The following is a 15795-nucleotide window of genomic DNA, read 5'->3' on the forward strand; positions in this document are numbered from 1 at the left end:
CATCACTGGGTACTAGTCAGATTTATGTTGCCTGACGATTGGTTAAAACCGGTGGGAGGGGAGGGTGGCTAGAAAAGGCGGGAAATACACCTGAGGAAAGCACAGCAGTGTCAGATTTCCAGAAAGTTCCAGATTGAGAAACACTTGGTTTCTGATGGCCCCAGGATGGTCTCTGAGAAAAGAATAATGGAACTTTGAGTGACTATCTGAAGAGGGTTCTCATGGGTTCACCTGGTCTTGAAGCACAGCCTAAACCCTTTCCTGAGGGAATAGCCAATTGGGAGCCACAGAGTGCTGTGACGTCACTTGGTGCTAAGCAGAATTCGATTCCACCCAACAGCTGGGTACCTACAGGCCAGAGGGATGGGGTTAAAAAGGCAGGAAGCTTCAGTACTACGGAATGGAAGGCCATCAGGGCCTATGATCTTCCTTGTCACCCTGGCCTCTGCCCCCACAATCAACAAAAAAATTTCAAATTTGGGTGACCTTGGTAGGAGAGAAAGTGAGCTAGTACTTTGAAGGAGTCTCAGATAAAGTGATATGACTTAAGGTCCACTGGGGCCTAGACAGCAACCTATTCTTTCCCTGAGAGAAAAGCAGGCCTCTTAGCCAGTGGGGGGTCAGGCTGGGCCATGATGTCATTGGGTGCTGGGCAGAGAGAACAGACCCTCCCGCCAATGTTCTGGGTATGCTCCTGAGGAGACTAAGAAAGGCAGGAAATAGCCTTCAGGAGGTGACTGTTTGACCCCCAAGCTACCAATACTATCCTATATATGGGGAGGCTTGCCTTTGGCTTCCAACTGGGTCCTGGGTTCAGGCATATCTGAAGCAGGAGTTAGGAGTCTTTAAGGGGTTTTCTAAGAAGAGTTCTGGGTTTCAGAAAAGTTCTAGATTCCTTATCTTGCTCTTTCCATCCTTTCTCAAAATTAGTTCAATCGGGCACTTACCCCACTACTTCACCCTCACATCTACTTACAACTTTAATAATATATTGGCCAGGGACTTCCCTGGTGGTGCAGTGGTTGAGAATCTGCCTGCAGATGCAGGGGACACGGGTTCGAGCCCTGGTCCGGGAAGATCCCACATGCCGCAGAGCCCGTGTGCCACAACTACTGAGCCCTCGTGCCACAACTACTGAAGCCCACGCGTGCCTAGAGCCTGTGCTCTGCAACAAGAGAAGCCACCGCAATGAGAAGCACATGCACCGCAACGAAGGCTCCCTCTCGCTGCAACTAGAGAAAGCCTGCACACAATGAAGACCCAACGCTGCCAAAAATAAATAATTAAAATAAATAAATTTATTTAAAAAACTATATTGGCCAGCTATTTTACCAACAAAACTGAGCTTATTAGGGACTAGCAGAGAAATCACAATCAGCGATATGCAAAGATGGGTGACCGTAAGCAAATACAGAGAACAAGCAAGGGGAACATGCTTTTATAGGGAAAAGAGGAGATTCGGGTGGGGCTGTAATAACCAGAGAGTCCATTGGAGGAAACTGGGAGTCCCAAGTATGGAGGCTTCGCATTGGTTGGCCTGCTACAGTCTGACTGGCCGAGCTGCCCTGGATGGAGAGAAGTTTTCTTCTTTCTTCTGATAGTAACCTAGAGGGACCTTCCTATCACAGATGTAGGTTTACTTCTCTTCTGTTAATTGAGGTCTCCTGGCGGGATCTGAGGGCTCCCCCTACAGGCCTGTCCCAACTCCGACTCTACCTGAGGTTTCTTCAGTTACACATACTAAATATGTTCATAATTCAGCCATTTTTATTTATTTATTTATTTTACCATTTCCACTGCTACCACCTTGACCCAAGCCATCACCACTCTTTGCCTGGACTACAGGTGGTCTGCATACTGGTCTCCCCACTACCCTCTTAGAGTCTTCTTGACACAGAAGCGAGGATAATGATTTAAAACCTAAGTCAGACCGTGCTGTTACTATGCTCAGACCTCTTGATTGTCTTCCCATCTTTCTCAGAATAAGATCCAAAGTCCTTGCCCTGCCCTACAAAGCCTTACTTGATCCACTCCCACCCCATACCTGACCTCACCTCTTACAACTCTCCCTCGTTCACCCCTCTGCAGCTACCCTGGTCTCCTTCCTGTTCCTTTCAAAACCAAGAACACTCTGCTTCAGGGCCTTTGCACTTGCCCTTCTCTCTTCCTGGGACGCCCCGCCTTGTACAGCAGCAAGCTAGTTCCCGTACTTCATTAAGGACTTCCATTAGTCAGGTTAGGCTAGCCCTGCTGGCTTGACACAATGAGAGTTGATTTCTTTCTCATGTACCTGTCCCATGCAAGTCAGCAAGGGGCGATTTTCCACACAATCACTGAAGCACCCAGGCGGAGAGGCATTCACCGTCTCGTCACTGCACCAGCTGCAACCCATGGTATCCTTGATCACGGGGGAGCGGAGAGAGAGAGACAGACAGACAGACAGACAGAGGGTATTGAATGGTCCCAAACAAGAAACAGATGCTTTTGGGCTTCCCTGGTAGCGCAGCGGTTGAGAGTCCGCCTGCCAATGCAGGGGACACGGGTTCGAGCCCTGGTCTGGGAAGATCCCACATGCCGCGGAGCAACTGGGCCCGTGAGCCACAATTACTGAGCCTGCGCGTCTGGAGCCTGTGCTCCGCAACAAGACAGGATGCGACAGTGAGAGGCCCGCGCACCGCGATGAAGAGTGGCCCCCGCTCGCCGCAGCTAGAGAAAGCCCTCGCACGGAAACGAAGACCCAACACAGCCATAAATTAAGTAAGTAATTAATTAATTAATTTAAAAAAAAAAGAAATAGATGCTTTGGCCCAGGAACGACTCTAGCCCTCCCACTCACAGCTCATTAGTCAGGATTACAGTTGCACAAAGGCAGGAAAGCAGAATTCTCCTATGTACCCAGAAAGAGAGAAGAACAAGTGTATTAGTTTTCTATTGCTGCCATAACAAAGTAACACAAATTCAGCTGCTAAAACAACACAGATTTATTCTCTGACAATTCTAGAGGTCCAAAGCCCAACATGGATTTTACTGGGCTGAAATCAAGGTGTCAGCAAAGCTGCATTCCTTCTGGAACCTCTAGGGAAGAATGTTTCCTTTCCACTCCCTGCTCCTAGAGGCCATTTGCATTCCTTGGCTCATGGCCCCTTCCTCTATCTTCAAAGCCAATAATGGTAAGTCGAGTCCCTTTCACACTTCAAATTTCTCCTGCCTCTTCTTCTGTCCTCACATCTTTTTCTCCTCACAGCCTGGAAAGTTTCTCTGCTTTTAAAGGCCAATGTGATTAGATGGAGCCCACCCAGATAATCTAGAATGATCTCTCCATCTCAGGGACCTTAACCTTAATCATATCTGTGAAGTACATTTTGGCATTTTGGTAAAAGAGTCACTGGTTCCAAGGATTAGAGTGTGGATATCTTTGGAGGCCATTATTCCGCCTACTACAACTAGATATGGGTGAGTACTAGAACTTTCCACCACAAGGCTCTGCTCAAATTTCAGAGCATCAGAGAAAACTTCCCTGACGACCCAAACTAAATAGAAGCTTCCTCCTATCATTCTCATTCTTTTGTCCTGCTTTATTTCTCTTTTTAGCATGTATCTTTTTAGCATCTGATATATTAAATGTTCATCTATTGTTTACTACCTCTCTATTTCTTCCACTAGAACGTGAGCTCCATGGGAGCAGGGATTTTGTATCCCCTGCATCTAGAAAGGTGTATGACATGTAGTATATGCTCAATAAATACTTGTTGAAAGACTGGTCAATGAACGGTCTAACTTGCAGCCCAACTGAACCTGATCAAGCATCTGTATTATTAGGAGCCATAGTAAACCCCAAATAACAGTGGCTTAAACAGAATAGAAATTTATTTCTCTCTTGCACAAAAGAGGTCTGAAAATGGTCACACCACTAGGAACCCTGTTGCTTTCCTCTCCACCATCCTTAGAAGGGTCCTTGTCTTCATGATCCAAAGTGGCAGCTAGTGCTACAGCCAGCACATCTAGATCCACGCAGCAAGATGGAGGCAGGCAAAGAGAAAAGACCAAAAGCTCCATGCAGCTGACTTACCATGTTTTCCAAAAGCTGCTACACAATCCCTCTGTTCTCGTCTCATTGGCCAGAATTTAGTCACATGACCACACATAGCTGCAAGAGAGTGTGGAAATATAGCCTTTAATGCTGGGCTGTCTCAGACACAACTAAATAGGATGTTTTGATGTCATGGAAAGAGAAGAGAAAGGATATTTCGGGAAATTAATGGGCCTGGCTTAATGCCAGGCCCTCAGCCAACCAGAACACAGAGTATAAAATGATGTCATGAGGTGTTAGGCTGAGCAGTATTTTGACATTTCTAGAAAAAGAGAAGCTGAGATTGGAAGTAGATGATGTATGGCCATGACCTTTCATCCTATGTCCTGCTGCCCTCACCTTGGATTTGTGGCTGTTTCGTTTGATGCTCTAACCCAAGCCCCTAGGACACAGTAAGTACTCAACAAATATTTGTTGAATAAATGGGCAGGTCCTATTATTATACCCATTATACAGATGAAGCAATTGAGGCTCCCAGGGGGACTTCACTTTGAGATGGGAGCAGGGATTAAAACACACATGTGTTTGGGTTTGGCTAGAATCCTTAACCACCTCTTCGATAGAGAAACTGAACGAGAGGGACTTCCCTGGTGGTCCAGTGATTAAGAATCCGCCTTCCAATGCAGGGGACATGGGTTTGATCCCTGGTCAGGGAACTAAGATCCCACTTGCTGTGGGGCAAGTGAGCCTAGCACGCCGCAACTACTGAGCCCGTGCACCGCAATGAAAGACCCCACGTGCTGCAACAAAAGATCCCACATGCTGCAACTAAGACCTGACTCGGCCAAATAAATAAATAAATACAAATCTAAATCTTAAAAAAAAAAAAAAAAGAAAGAAAGAAGCAATAATAGAGGCAAGGAGACTTAGCATCCATCACACAAGTAGCTGGCAAGTAGCCGGCATTCAAACTTAGTTCTCCAGAGCTGAGCTATCCAATCAGTAGGCACTGCCACATCGGTGGTGGGTGGATAACATATCCGACAGAGCAGATAAAGAACATTTCCATCATCACAGAGACTTCTATTGGACGGCACTGCTCTAGAGACGATTTTCATGAAGTGCATGGATTCTGGAGCCAGACTGCCTGGGTTCAAATCCCTCTCCGTCCCTCAGTTTTCTCATTTGTGAAACGGGGGTGGTGATGATAATAGGTAGTAACCCACAGGGCATATTATAAGGATTCAATGAATTAACATGTGTAGGTAATGGGCTTAGAACAGTGTCTGGCACAGAGTAAGAGCCATTGGAGTTTGTTTTTATTATTTAAACACTGGTGGCCACACATCCCCCAGGAGAGGCGAACCCAGAAGGTGAGAACACAGATCGGGAGGATTTTTCCCAGGCTCCCCCAGGGAGTTAAGAGCAGGGAAGGAGGGGCGAGGAGGCCAAGAGGGGCTGTGGGAACCACCTGGGCCTGGAGAGTCCTGGCCCTGCTGCCTCCTACGCAGGGGTTGGGGACGTAGGAGACAAAAGCGAGGAGTGGGGGCGAGCCGCATATGTTCTTTTTGACCTAAACTTTGTTCCCAGTGCCTGAGACAAATAGGCGTGAAATTCACATCTGGGACCCACCTCCGGCCTGGCCATTCCCTCCCGCCTCTGGGCATTGAGCCCAGTCTGTCTTGCTGCTATAATGGAAGTAGCACAGGTGGCTTCCAGAACTCAGAAGAGGCCCCTGCCCTCCACAGCATCACTGATGGCTTCCTGGAAGAGCAGACTCCTGAAATGCATATGAGCTGAGCACGAATTTGCCCAGCAGAGGAGGTAGAAAGAAAGGCCAAGTTAGAAGTTACAGTTTGTGCAAAGGTCCGGAGGCCAGAGGGCCCGGTGTGGTAAGAGAGGAGAAATGAGGCTAGGGATAGGGAGTAGCCGGGGCATGTGGGGACTCTCTCTATTTTTTTTTTTTTTCCTGTGGTACGCGGGCCTCTCACTGTTGTGGCCTCTCCCATTGTGGAGCACAGGCTCCGGACGCGCAGGCGCAGCGGCCATGGCTCACGGGCCCAGCCGCTTCGCGGCATGTGGGATCTTCCCGGACCGGGGCACGAACCCGCGACCCCTGCATTGGCAGGCGGACCCTCAACCACTGCGCCACCAGGGAAGCCCTCTCCATCCTTCTTTGCTTCCTTCTTGTATAACTCTGGGCAAGCCCTTTGAGACTTGGCTTGCTCATCTGTAAAATGGGATAATAACATCTTCTCTTTCAGAGAGGCTGTGATGATTACATGAGTCAGTTCACAGAAAGTGCTCAGAACTTTGCCTGGTATGTAGTAGGTGCTTTATGTGCTGGCTGCTATTACTGTAATTATTATTATTACTACTACTGTTTTGGTTTCCTTTGTCTTGACTCTTTTCCCTGTCTCCGCAGCTCCCTCTGTCTTCAAGAGTCTCTCTTGACACATTCCTGCCTTTGTGAATAAGTGTCTCACCAACCTCTAAGCCTCACGGGGCCTTTAAGAGTCTGTCTCTCTCCATTCCTCTCTCTCTTCCTCTCCCCACCTGTGATGGTTTTAAAATAAGCCCACACAGGCTTCCCTGGTGGCACAGTGGTTAAGAATCCGCCTAGCAATGCAGGGGACATGGGTTCGAGCCCTGATCAGGAAGATCCCACATGCCATGGAGCAATGAAGCCCGTGCACCATAACTACTGAGCCCATGCTCTAGAGCCCATGAGCCACAACTACTGAAGCCCGTGTGCCTAGAGCCCGTGATCCCCAACAAGAGAAGCCACAGCAATGAGGAGCCCACGCACCACAACAAAGAGTAGCCCCCGCTCGCCTCAACTAGAGAAAGCCCGTGCACAACAATGAAGACCCAACGCAGCCAAAAATAAATAAATAGGGCTTCTCTGGTGGCGCAGTGGTTGAGAGTCCGCCTGCCAATGCAGGGAACACGGGTTCGTGCCCCGGTCTGGGAAGATCCCACATGCCGCGGAGCGGCTGGAGCCGGTGCTCCGCAACAGGAGAGGCCACAACAGTGAGAGGCCCGCGTATCACCAAAAAAATAAATAAATAAAATAAATGTATTTTTAAAATAATAATAAAATAAAATAAGCCCACATTCTTTGATACCCCTCTGTTCAAGAGGAGGAGCTTAATCTCTTTCCCTTTGAATGTGGGCTAGACTTAGTGATTCACCTCCAATGAATAGAATAAAGAAGTGATGGTGTCAGGAATTCCCTGGCGGTTCAGTGGTTAGGACTCGGCGCTTTCTGCTGGGGCCTGGGTTCAAGCCCTGGTCAGGGAACTGGGATCCTGCAGGCTAGGCAATGCAGCCAAAAAAAAAAAAAAAAAAAAAGGGATGGTGTGTGACTTTTGACACATAGGTCATATAAGACACTGCTCTCGCGCGCTCTCTCTCTCTCTCTCTTTCCCTCTCTCTCTCTCTCCAATCACTCGCTCTGAGGGGGAAGCCAGCGGCCATGTTGTGAGGACACTCAAGCAGCCTTATGGAGGGGCTCACCTGGTCAGCAGCTGAGGCCTCTTGCCAAGCACCATGTAGGTGAGCTTGGAAGTAATCTTCCAGCCCCAGTCAAGCCTTCAGATGACTGCAGCCCTGGCCAATAGCTTACTGCACCTTCATGAGAGACTCTGAGTTCTCTGTTGTTATCTGAGCCAGAGCCACCCAACTAAACTGCTCCAAAATTCCTACCCCTCAGAAACCACGAGATAATAAACATTTGTAGCTTTAAGCCACTGAGTTTTAAGATAATTTGTTATGTGACAAAGGATAATGAATATACCTTTCTTTCTCGTGTTTTCTCTGTCTCTCTCCATTTCTGACTCTCCTGCGTGTCTCCACCTCCCTCCGTCACAGGTCCTTGAATGTTCATCTCCAATTCTCTATCCCTGAATGCCTTGGTGTTTCTGAATCCTCTTTAGTCTCATCCTTCATGTCAGCTGACCTGTTTCTGGGACTCTCTCCCCCTATCTGGGCCTCTCTGTCTTTGTCCATCTGTTGGTCTCTGTACCTCTTCCTCTGCATGAGTGCCTCTCTTTATAGATGTGCACGTGTGTCTGCCTCGTTCTCTGTCTCCTCCTCTCTCTGCCCCTTGCTCTGGGTGTGTGTTTCTCTATCGCTCTGTCTTTAGATCTCTTTCTCTGTTTCTGTCTCTCCCCACACACCTCCTGCCTGGCATCTTGCTCTTCCATCTTTAACCTGATATGTGGGACTCTCTGTCTCTCTCTCTCTCTCTCTCTAGGTCTCTCTGCTTCTGTCTCCAAGTTTGTGTGTCTACATCTGTCTCTCTGTGGGTCTCTGTATCTCTTTCTCTGCCTCCATCTGCATCTGTCTCCTTTTGTACTTTTTCCCTGTCATTCTGGGGGGGTCTCCCTCCCTCTGTATCTCTCGCTCTTCTCGGTGTGTATTTGTTTCTGTATCTCTTTCATTCAATGTATGGAAGTCTCTCTGCCTCTCTCTCTCCTGCCGCCGCCACCTCCCCCAGCAAACCCCCAACCACCCCAGCCTGCCCTCTCATCTCTACCCTGCATCTCCCTCCACCACGGCTCTCCGTACCCATCTCAGCTCCCCTTCCCTTCTCAAGCCTCCACTGTTCCCTGACCTCACCTCTGCTCTCTCTTCTCTGCCTTCCCGGCTCCTCCAGCCTCCCTCTCTCTCCCTCTCCAAGTCTCTGCCTCCCCCTCCTGGTCAGCCGCCCACATCGCGAGCCAGTCTCCCAGGGGATCCCCCAGGCGGGTTAAGGGAGCCCCTGGCAGAGGCCCGAGTGATGCATTGGGCGGGGGGCTGCAGGCACTGACGCAGGTTCCAACCTGGGTCCCCGCGAGCTGGGAGAAGCCGGATCCTCCGGGGCCAGCGGCCCGGAGCGGGAAGACATCGGAAGACTCTCCCAGCTCCACCTTAAGCGCCCCCCTTCCCCCTTCTGCGGAGGATGGGAACTGCCAGCTCTTGGGCCCCAGGTGTCCGGGCCACCCCCGCCCCCATGGACCCAGAGCGGCTGGGAGCTGGGGACCATCCCCCCAACGACCCCTCCATCCTGCCCCTGGGGCACCCCCCACACACACACCCACGCCAGCCCGAGGAGGAGGGTTCTCTGCTGTGAGAGCTCCCCCCACCCCCAAACAACGAGAGAAAAATTAAATAACAGCAAGAGAGAGAAGAGGTGGGGGGGAGGGAGGAAGGGAGGAGAGAGAAGAGAGAGACGGAGAAACTGAAGAGGCAGGAGAGGAGGAGGAGGGGAGAGGGAGAGGGAGAGTGGGGGAGGAGGAGAAGGGGAGAAGCGAGAAGCGAGAAGCGAGAGGCAGGAGCAGAGAAGGGAGAGAGGCGGGAGGAGGAGGAGGTGAGAGAAGCAGGATGGAGGTATGGAGTTAGGTGGCTTGGGAGAGCGTAATGAAAAGAGAACGAACAGGGGGGTGTGGATAAGAAACCCAGAGGGAACCCGAGGGAGAAACAGAAGGCAGAGAGAGGAGTAGGAAGATCGCGAGGTAGAGGGAGAAGGAGGGCTCGGGAAAAGAGGAGAGGAAGCGGAGGCATAGACAGGGAGGAGAGGAGAGCGGAGTAGGGGCGTGGGGGCGTCTCAGTCCCCGGCTGCCTCAGTAACTGGGGAACTGGGACTCCCTGTGGGTAGGAGAGGAAGGCTGGAAGTCCGGGGGGGTCGGGGTTCCACAAAGAGAGGAAGAAGCTGAGAGAGGGCGGACCAGGGCATTGGGAAGGGGTCGCCCCGAGGCCTCCCGGGGATGGGGGGTGCAGCTCGTCTGAACGCCCCTCGAGCGCTGCTACTCTGGGCCGCACTGGGGGCGGCAGGTAAGGCCTGGGAGTTGGGGCAGGAGCCCCTGACTGGGGTGGGGGAGGGGTGCCAAGGAGAGGGGTTCAGGCTGCTCTCTCTCCAGCTCACATCGGACCCGCACCTGACCCCGAGGACTGGTGGAGCTACAAGGATAATCTCCAGGGAAACTTCGTGCCAGGTGCAGCCAGGGCGGGGACCCAGGAGTCTGGGCTGCCGGGCGCTTTCTTCCTGAGACCCAGGAGTTCTCTCCTTCCCGCCCCCGCACCCCCCAGGACGCAGGAGTTCCATCCCCTTCCTCCCTCCCTCAGGAGGCCCAGCTTCTGAACCTGAGGAGCTCAGCATGGGACATTATACATGCGCATTTCAAGTAGTGAGTGGGAGGGAGTGGAAGGTAAGGGAGTGTGGGGCTGGAAAAGTGTGTGTGTGTTTCCTGGGAAAGAGGCAGGTAGGTCCTGGCTCCTTCTGAGAACCAGAGGATCAGTGGATCCGTTGCCCACCTCGTCCAGCCCTCTCTTGCAATTCCTTCTCCCCACTACATTCATTATCCGGCTGTGGGACAAGGGAGACCAAAAGAACTACAATTCCCATGGGCTCTGGGGCAGGCAGGCCCTGGATGGGTAGGCTGGCAGTCTCAGGGCCTGCTGGGAGTTGTAGTTCCTTCCCCAATGACAATTTAAGATAGGTTTGATCAAAGAGACTTGGAGGTGTTGGGGGGGGGGCGGGGCGGTCCTTAGGAAACTCCTCCAAGATTCTTCTAGGACCCAGGATTCTGGATCCCAGCCCCCTCCTCCCTCAAAGCCAGGAGTCTAGATACCCAGCCCTTTGTCTCCTGGGATCCAAGGAGTCCAGACCACAGCCTTCCCAGCAGATCCCAGCCTAGGGATCCAGTCCATATTTCTGACTCCCTTTCCTCCCTGCCCCACCCCTGCTCCCAGGGCCTCCCTTCTGGGGCCTGGTGAACGCAGCCTGGAGTCTGTGTGCTGTGGGGAAGCGACAGAGCCCCGTGGATGTGGAGCTGAAGAGGGTCCTTTATGACCCCTTTCTGCCCCCGCTGAGACTCAGCACAGGGGGAGAGAAGGTAAGGGGTCTGGGGGGCGGGGTTACCGAATCCACTGGGGCTGGGCCTGAGTGGAGGTGGGGGGTAGGGCTTTGAGTTGGGAGGCTAGCCTTGGGGAAGGAGGCCTACCACACTGTGGGTGGAGAGGAGGCTACTTACACTCCACAGTGGATCACCAATTGTTCCCTCCTCAAACATGGCTCCTAGTCTTCCCATCTCTTAGAATCAGTGCTAAAACAGACTCAGTGTGCCAGGCACTGTTTTCAAACTTGATAAATCCTCTAATGTTCACAACAACCCCATGAAATAGGTACAATTATTATCCTTATTTTATGGATGCAGAAACTGAGGCACAGAGAGGTTAAGTTAATTACCTGAGGTCAAACAGCTAGAGAGTGCCATGGCTGGGAATCAAACCTAGGCAGAATCCATGCTCTTGCCCGCTTTGCAATACCATTTCTTTTTTTTTTTTTTTTGGCTGCACCCCGTGGCATATGGGTTCTTGCTTCCCCGACCAGGGATCGAACCTGCACCCCCTGCACTGGAAGTGCAGGGTCTTAACCACTGGACCACCAGGGAAGTCCCGCGATACCATTTCTTATAAGAGGTGGCACTACCTTTCACTCAGCCAAAAGTCTCAGAGCTATTCCCCATCCCATTTCCTCCCTCAATGTCCTTTCTAGTCTCCTTGCTAAACAGCATTTCACTTCTTGTCCCTCCACTGCTCCCACCATCATCTTGCACCTGGACTGGTGCCATAGCTTCCTTGCTGGCCTGCTTCTCTGCCTCCTGCAATCCATTCTCCATCCCACAGCTAGAGAGATGTTTAAAAACACAAACCAGATCATACCATTCTCTCCTACTCAAAATCCTTCTATTAGGACAAGTCATAACAGCACACGCTTACACAGTACTTAGCATGGGCCTGGCACTGTGCCAAGTGTGTTATATACATTCAGTTATTTAAATAAAAATACAAAATACCCCATCATTGCCCACAAGGCTGCGCACCATCTGGCTCCCATCACCACTCTCTCCTTTGCTCACTGGGCTCTGGTCCCACTGGCTTCTTCACTGTCACTAAAATAGGCCATCTCAGGGCTTTGCACTGACTGTTCTCCCTTCTGGAATGCCCTTCTCCCTGCTCCTTGCAACGAACCCCTCCTCATCCTTCAGGTCTCCATTCAAATGTCACTTCCTCATGGAAGCCTTTCTTGACACCCCACCCCCATCCCAATCTATGGGTGCCCCCCGTGTTTTGTGGCTGTGCTGCTTGCAGGATCTCAGTTCCCTGAGCAGGGATTGAACCCAAACCCTGACAGTGAAAGCGCAGAGTCCTAACCACTAGACTGCCAAGGAATTCCCTGGGTTTCCTATTATACTTTATCAGAACTCCCAGTTCTCCCCAGCGTGAGCACAGGATGTAATTAACTAAGCATTTACTTATATGATTCAGAATTTATTGTCTGTCTCTCCTCCACTGGAGCAGAAGCTCCATGAGGCCCAGAATTTTTGTCTACTTGCTGATTGCTCTCTTCTCGGCATCCATGGCACATAGTAGCAGCTCAATAAATATTTGTTAATTAAATTCACCACTATTGAGCACCTACCATGGACCAGCCCAGAGTCTGGAAAGACATTAGTGTTCAGACTATGCTGAATGATTAAATGTTTGTTGGCAGAGGGAAATGTACGAATGGAAAACAGTAGGGAAAAAGGTCTTCTCTCTGCATCCCTATGAAGGCCTCCACCTTTCCCACAGCTCCGGGGAACCCTGTACAACACCGGTCGCCATGTCTCCTTCCTGCCTGCGCCCCGGCCTGTGGTCAATGTGTCTGGGGGGCCCCTCCTTTATAGCCACCGACTCAGTGAACTGCGGCTGCTATTTGGAGCACGTGATGGAGCTGGCTCTGAACACCAGATCAACCACCAGGGTTTCTCTGCTGAGGTGATGCCTGCTACCCTCTGACCCTCGACCTTCACCCTGAGTCGACCCAATTCCTCCCACCTCACCCTCCTCTTAATGCCTCATCCCATCCTCCTCCACAGAACTAGCCCCCCAACCCTGAACGCTAATCCTTAACCTGACTTGGGACCCCAAAGGCCCAGAGCTGCACCCATTGCCCATTCTGTCCCCCCTGTCTGCCAGGGGACCCCACTCTCTGTGCTCCCCTCGCAGGTGCAGCTCATCCACTTCAACCAAGAACTCTACGGGAACCTCAGCACCGCCTCCCGGGGCCCCAATGGCCTGGCCATTCTCAGCCTCTTTGTCAATGTGAGCCCAGACAAGATTCCGAGGGAGGGAGGGGTTGGAACCTGGGGTCTGAGAAGAGGGATGATGCTGGAAGGCCCAGACTCCAGGGTCCTAGGGGAGGAAGGGGTTGGGGGCTTGGACTTCTGGGTTCCTATCTCCTCACCTCATACCTCCACACAGGTGGCTGGTAGCTCAAACCCATTCCTTAGCCGCCTCCTTAACCGTGACACCATCACCCGCATCTCCTACAAGAGTAAGTCCCTGGGCATTGGAGGGTGGAGAGGGTGGAGGTGGGGTGTGCACATAGGGGAGTTCAGCAGGGGCACCCCTCTTCACTCTGACCTGACATTCCCACAGATGATGCCTACTTTCTTCAAGACCTGAGCCTGGAGCTCCTGTTCCCTGAATCCTTTGGCTTCATCACCTATCAGGGCTCTCTCAGCACCCCACCCTGCTCGGAGACTGTCACCTGGATCCTCATTGACCGGGCCCTAAATATCACCTCCCTCCAGGTGACCCTGGCAGCCCACTGCCCCCTCGCTGCCACCCCCAACCCGTTCCTTGGCCTGGGTGTCCCCTTGCCTCACCTACCCTCCTACCCCCGGTTGACAGGGAACTGGAGGGGATTCGAGAGTCTGACAACCCTGGAGCGTCTGGTGGGGGCTGAGCAAGACCTCGCCCACCCGCCCCAGGGGGCGGGGCTTCCTGCGTGACGTCACGAGAGCCATTCATTATTCACTCCCAGTTTCCCACCCCCCTTCCACGGCAGATGCACTCCCTGAGACTCCTGAGCCAGAATCCTCCGTCCCAGATCTTCCAGAGCCTCAGCGGTAACGGCCGGCCCCTGCAGCCCTTGGCCCACAGGGCCTTGAGGGGCAACAGGGACCCCCGGCACCCCGAGAGGCGCTGCCGCGGCCCCAACTACCGCCTGCATGGTATGATCCAGTCTGCACCCCCTCCACGTCTTGGTCTAACCCGCCTATGTGTCTCCCCTTGGTGTCTCAATATGATACAGTCCTACCCCCCTCTGCTACTCCGTATGATCCAGCCTCTTGAGCTCTCGCTCGCTCTTTCTCCCTTCCCCCTTTGTGTCAAAGTGGTACAGCCCTCCTCCCGGTCAGAGACCATTGCTGGTCCATGATTTGTCTTCTTCGCTGCTTGCAACTTGGTGTATAACCCGAGCCCCCTGGTTTCCTTATGGTACGATCAAGTACTGGTCCGTGGTGCCTATCACTATGGCTTTCCGAAATGGTACAGCCCGAATCCTTTTCCCTGTTTTCATGTGGTACAACCCACCTCCCTTACTGAGAAACAGCATGGTACAGTCCCCTTCCCCCCCACTGCCTCCTCGTGGTTCAGCCCAGTGATCTAACGTCTACCTCTCTGGCTTCTCAACATGGTACAGCCCATACCCGCCCCCCCCCATGAATACCTTCACGTAGTTCCACCTAATGCTGAAACCGGATGTCCCTATTCCACCCTCCTGCTGCCTCCCTATGGTTCAGCCCAGTGCAGTATAACTGACCATTTTCCCCAGCTTCTCAACCTGGTACATTCCGGTTCCCCCTTCGCAGCCCTCCCTGTGGTAGAGCCCCCGGCGGCCCACCCCCCCATCCCGCCCTCTGCATGCTCCCTTCAGGGTCCATCCTATCGTGCCTTAAACTAACGTCCCCCACCCGTGTCATCTTACAGTGGATGGTACCCCCCATGGTCGCTGAGACTCCCCGTCGAGGATTGCGCCTGCCTTTCCCAAGCCTCCCCGCAAGGGGAGGGGAGTCACCCCCAAAACAAAGCTATTAAAGGGACAGAATTCTTCCTGTATCTCAGTGGTCTGATTCTAGGGGCGGCGGGGAAATATTTGGGTATTAAAGAATAGCAGCCTTCTTCTAGAAACCAATCTCCCTCTTCCTAAACCCCAATACTCGGTTTTTTGGCTTCCTGTTTCCCCAGTCATTTGGATTCGCGGCTCCTTTAAGCGGCTCTTCTCCCCTCCCACCCCTTTACCCACCCTCCCCGTCAGGCAGCACGCGCAAAGCCATGTGCTTCCCCCTCCCGTCTGCCTCATTGGCCCAAACTGGGTCACGGTCCCGCCCCCAGTGCCGTCTCCCATTGGGTGAATGTAGGTCAGGGTCCCGCCTCCCTCCAAAAGGCAAGGTAACTTCACGCACTGAGACCCTCTCTCGCACTCCCAGCACTTGGCGGATCGAGGGGTCCCATTGGCTGTGCGTCTCGAGGGGTCAAGACGCCATTGGCCCGCGCTTTCAGCCGGAGGGAGGCACGCGGCTGGGGTGCAAGGCCGGAGTCGGGCGGGGGACGAGAGGAGGGGTGCGCTCTGTGGCGTCGGGTGTTTTGGTTTGGCTTTTTTTTTTTTTTTCCGCGAAAGAAGTTTGCTTTGGCCACGCCTCAAGGCAGCCGCCTCCTCCTGCCCTCTCCCCGGCCCTCAGCGCACACCTCTTGGTGCAGATTGCAAAGCTCCTTCCTTGGAGAGGGCTGCAGATTTTGCAAGAGCCAGGCTCGCCCACCTTGTAGAAGGAGCGCCGTGTGTCCCCTTGAACCCTCGGTTGCAAAGAGCCGGCCGCCTGATTTGATCAGCCCCTCACGCAGACTGTATGGTCTCCTGGGACCCTCTTGAGTTGCACGTTTCTGCACCGAGG

The 15795-nt window shown here is 52.5% G+C and overlaps 1 protein-coding gene across 2 annotated transcripts; it reads left to right on the forward strand.

Moving 5' to 3' along the window:
• The first annotated feature begins 8140 nt into the window (after positions 1-8140).
• Positions 8141-14962, forward strand: CA11 (carbonic anhydrase 11). 2 transcript variants are annotated; one of them, XM_059045776.2, is made up of 9 exons: positions 8141-9847; positions 9934-10008; positions 10766-10908; positions 12650-12835; positions 13067-13162; positions 13322-13394; positions 13499-13653; positions 13911-14076; positions 14834-14962. In XM_059045776.2, the coding sequence occupies exons 1-9, from the start codon at positions 9781-9783 to the stop codon at positions 14857-14859; spliced, it is 987 nt and encodes a 328-aa protein (XP_058901759.1). In that variant the 5' UTR covers positions 8141-9780; the 3' UTR covers positions 14860-14962. The 2 variants fall into 2 exon arrangements, with proteins under 2 accessions (XP_058901759.1, XP_066875821.1); XM_067019720.1 differs by lacking the exon at positions 14834-14962 and adding an exon at positions 14239-14369 and having other exon boundaries at positions 9018-9847.
• The last annotated feature ends 833 nt before the right edge of the window (positions 14963-15795 follow it).

The sequence above is a fragment of the Kogia breviceps genome, chromosome 18 (genome assembly GCF_026419965.1).
Source record: "Kogia breviceps isolate mKogBre1 chromosome 18, mKogBre1 haplotype 1, whole genome shotgun sequence".
Taxonomy (NCBI): Eukaryota; Metazoa; Chordata; class Mammalia; order Artiodactyla; family Physeteridae; genus Kogia; species Kogia breviceps.

What these genes read in the sequence shown, in the direction of transcription:
- CA11 (XM_067019720.1), top strand. Translation starts at nt 9,781, where the DNA reads ATGGGGGGTGCAGCTCGTCTGAACGCCCCTCGAGCGCTGCTACTCTGG. An exon ending in TAAATATCACCTCCCTCCAG is followed by an intron (nt 13,654 to 13,910) that starts GTGACCCTGGCA and finishes CTTCCACGGCAG; the next exon opens with ATGCACTCCCTGAGACTCCT. An exon ending in CCCCAACTACCGCCTGCATG is followed by an intron (nt 14,077 to 14,238) that starts GTATGATCCAGT and finishes TTTGTGTCAAAG; the next exon opens with TGGTACAGCCCTCCTCCCGG.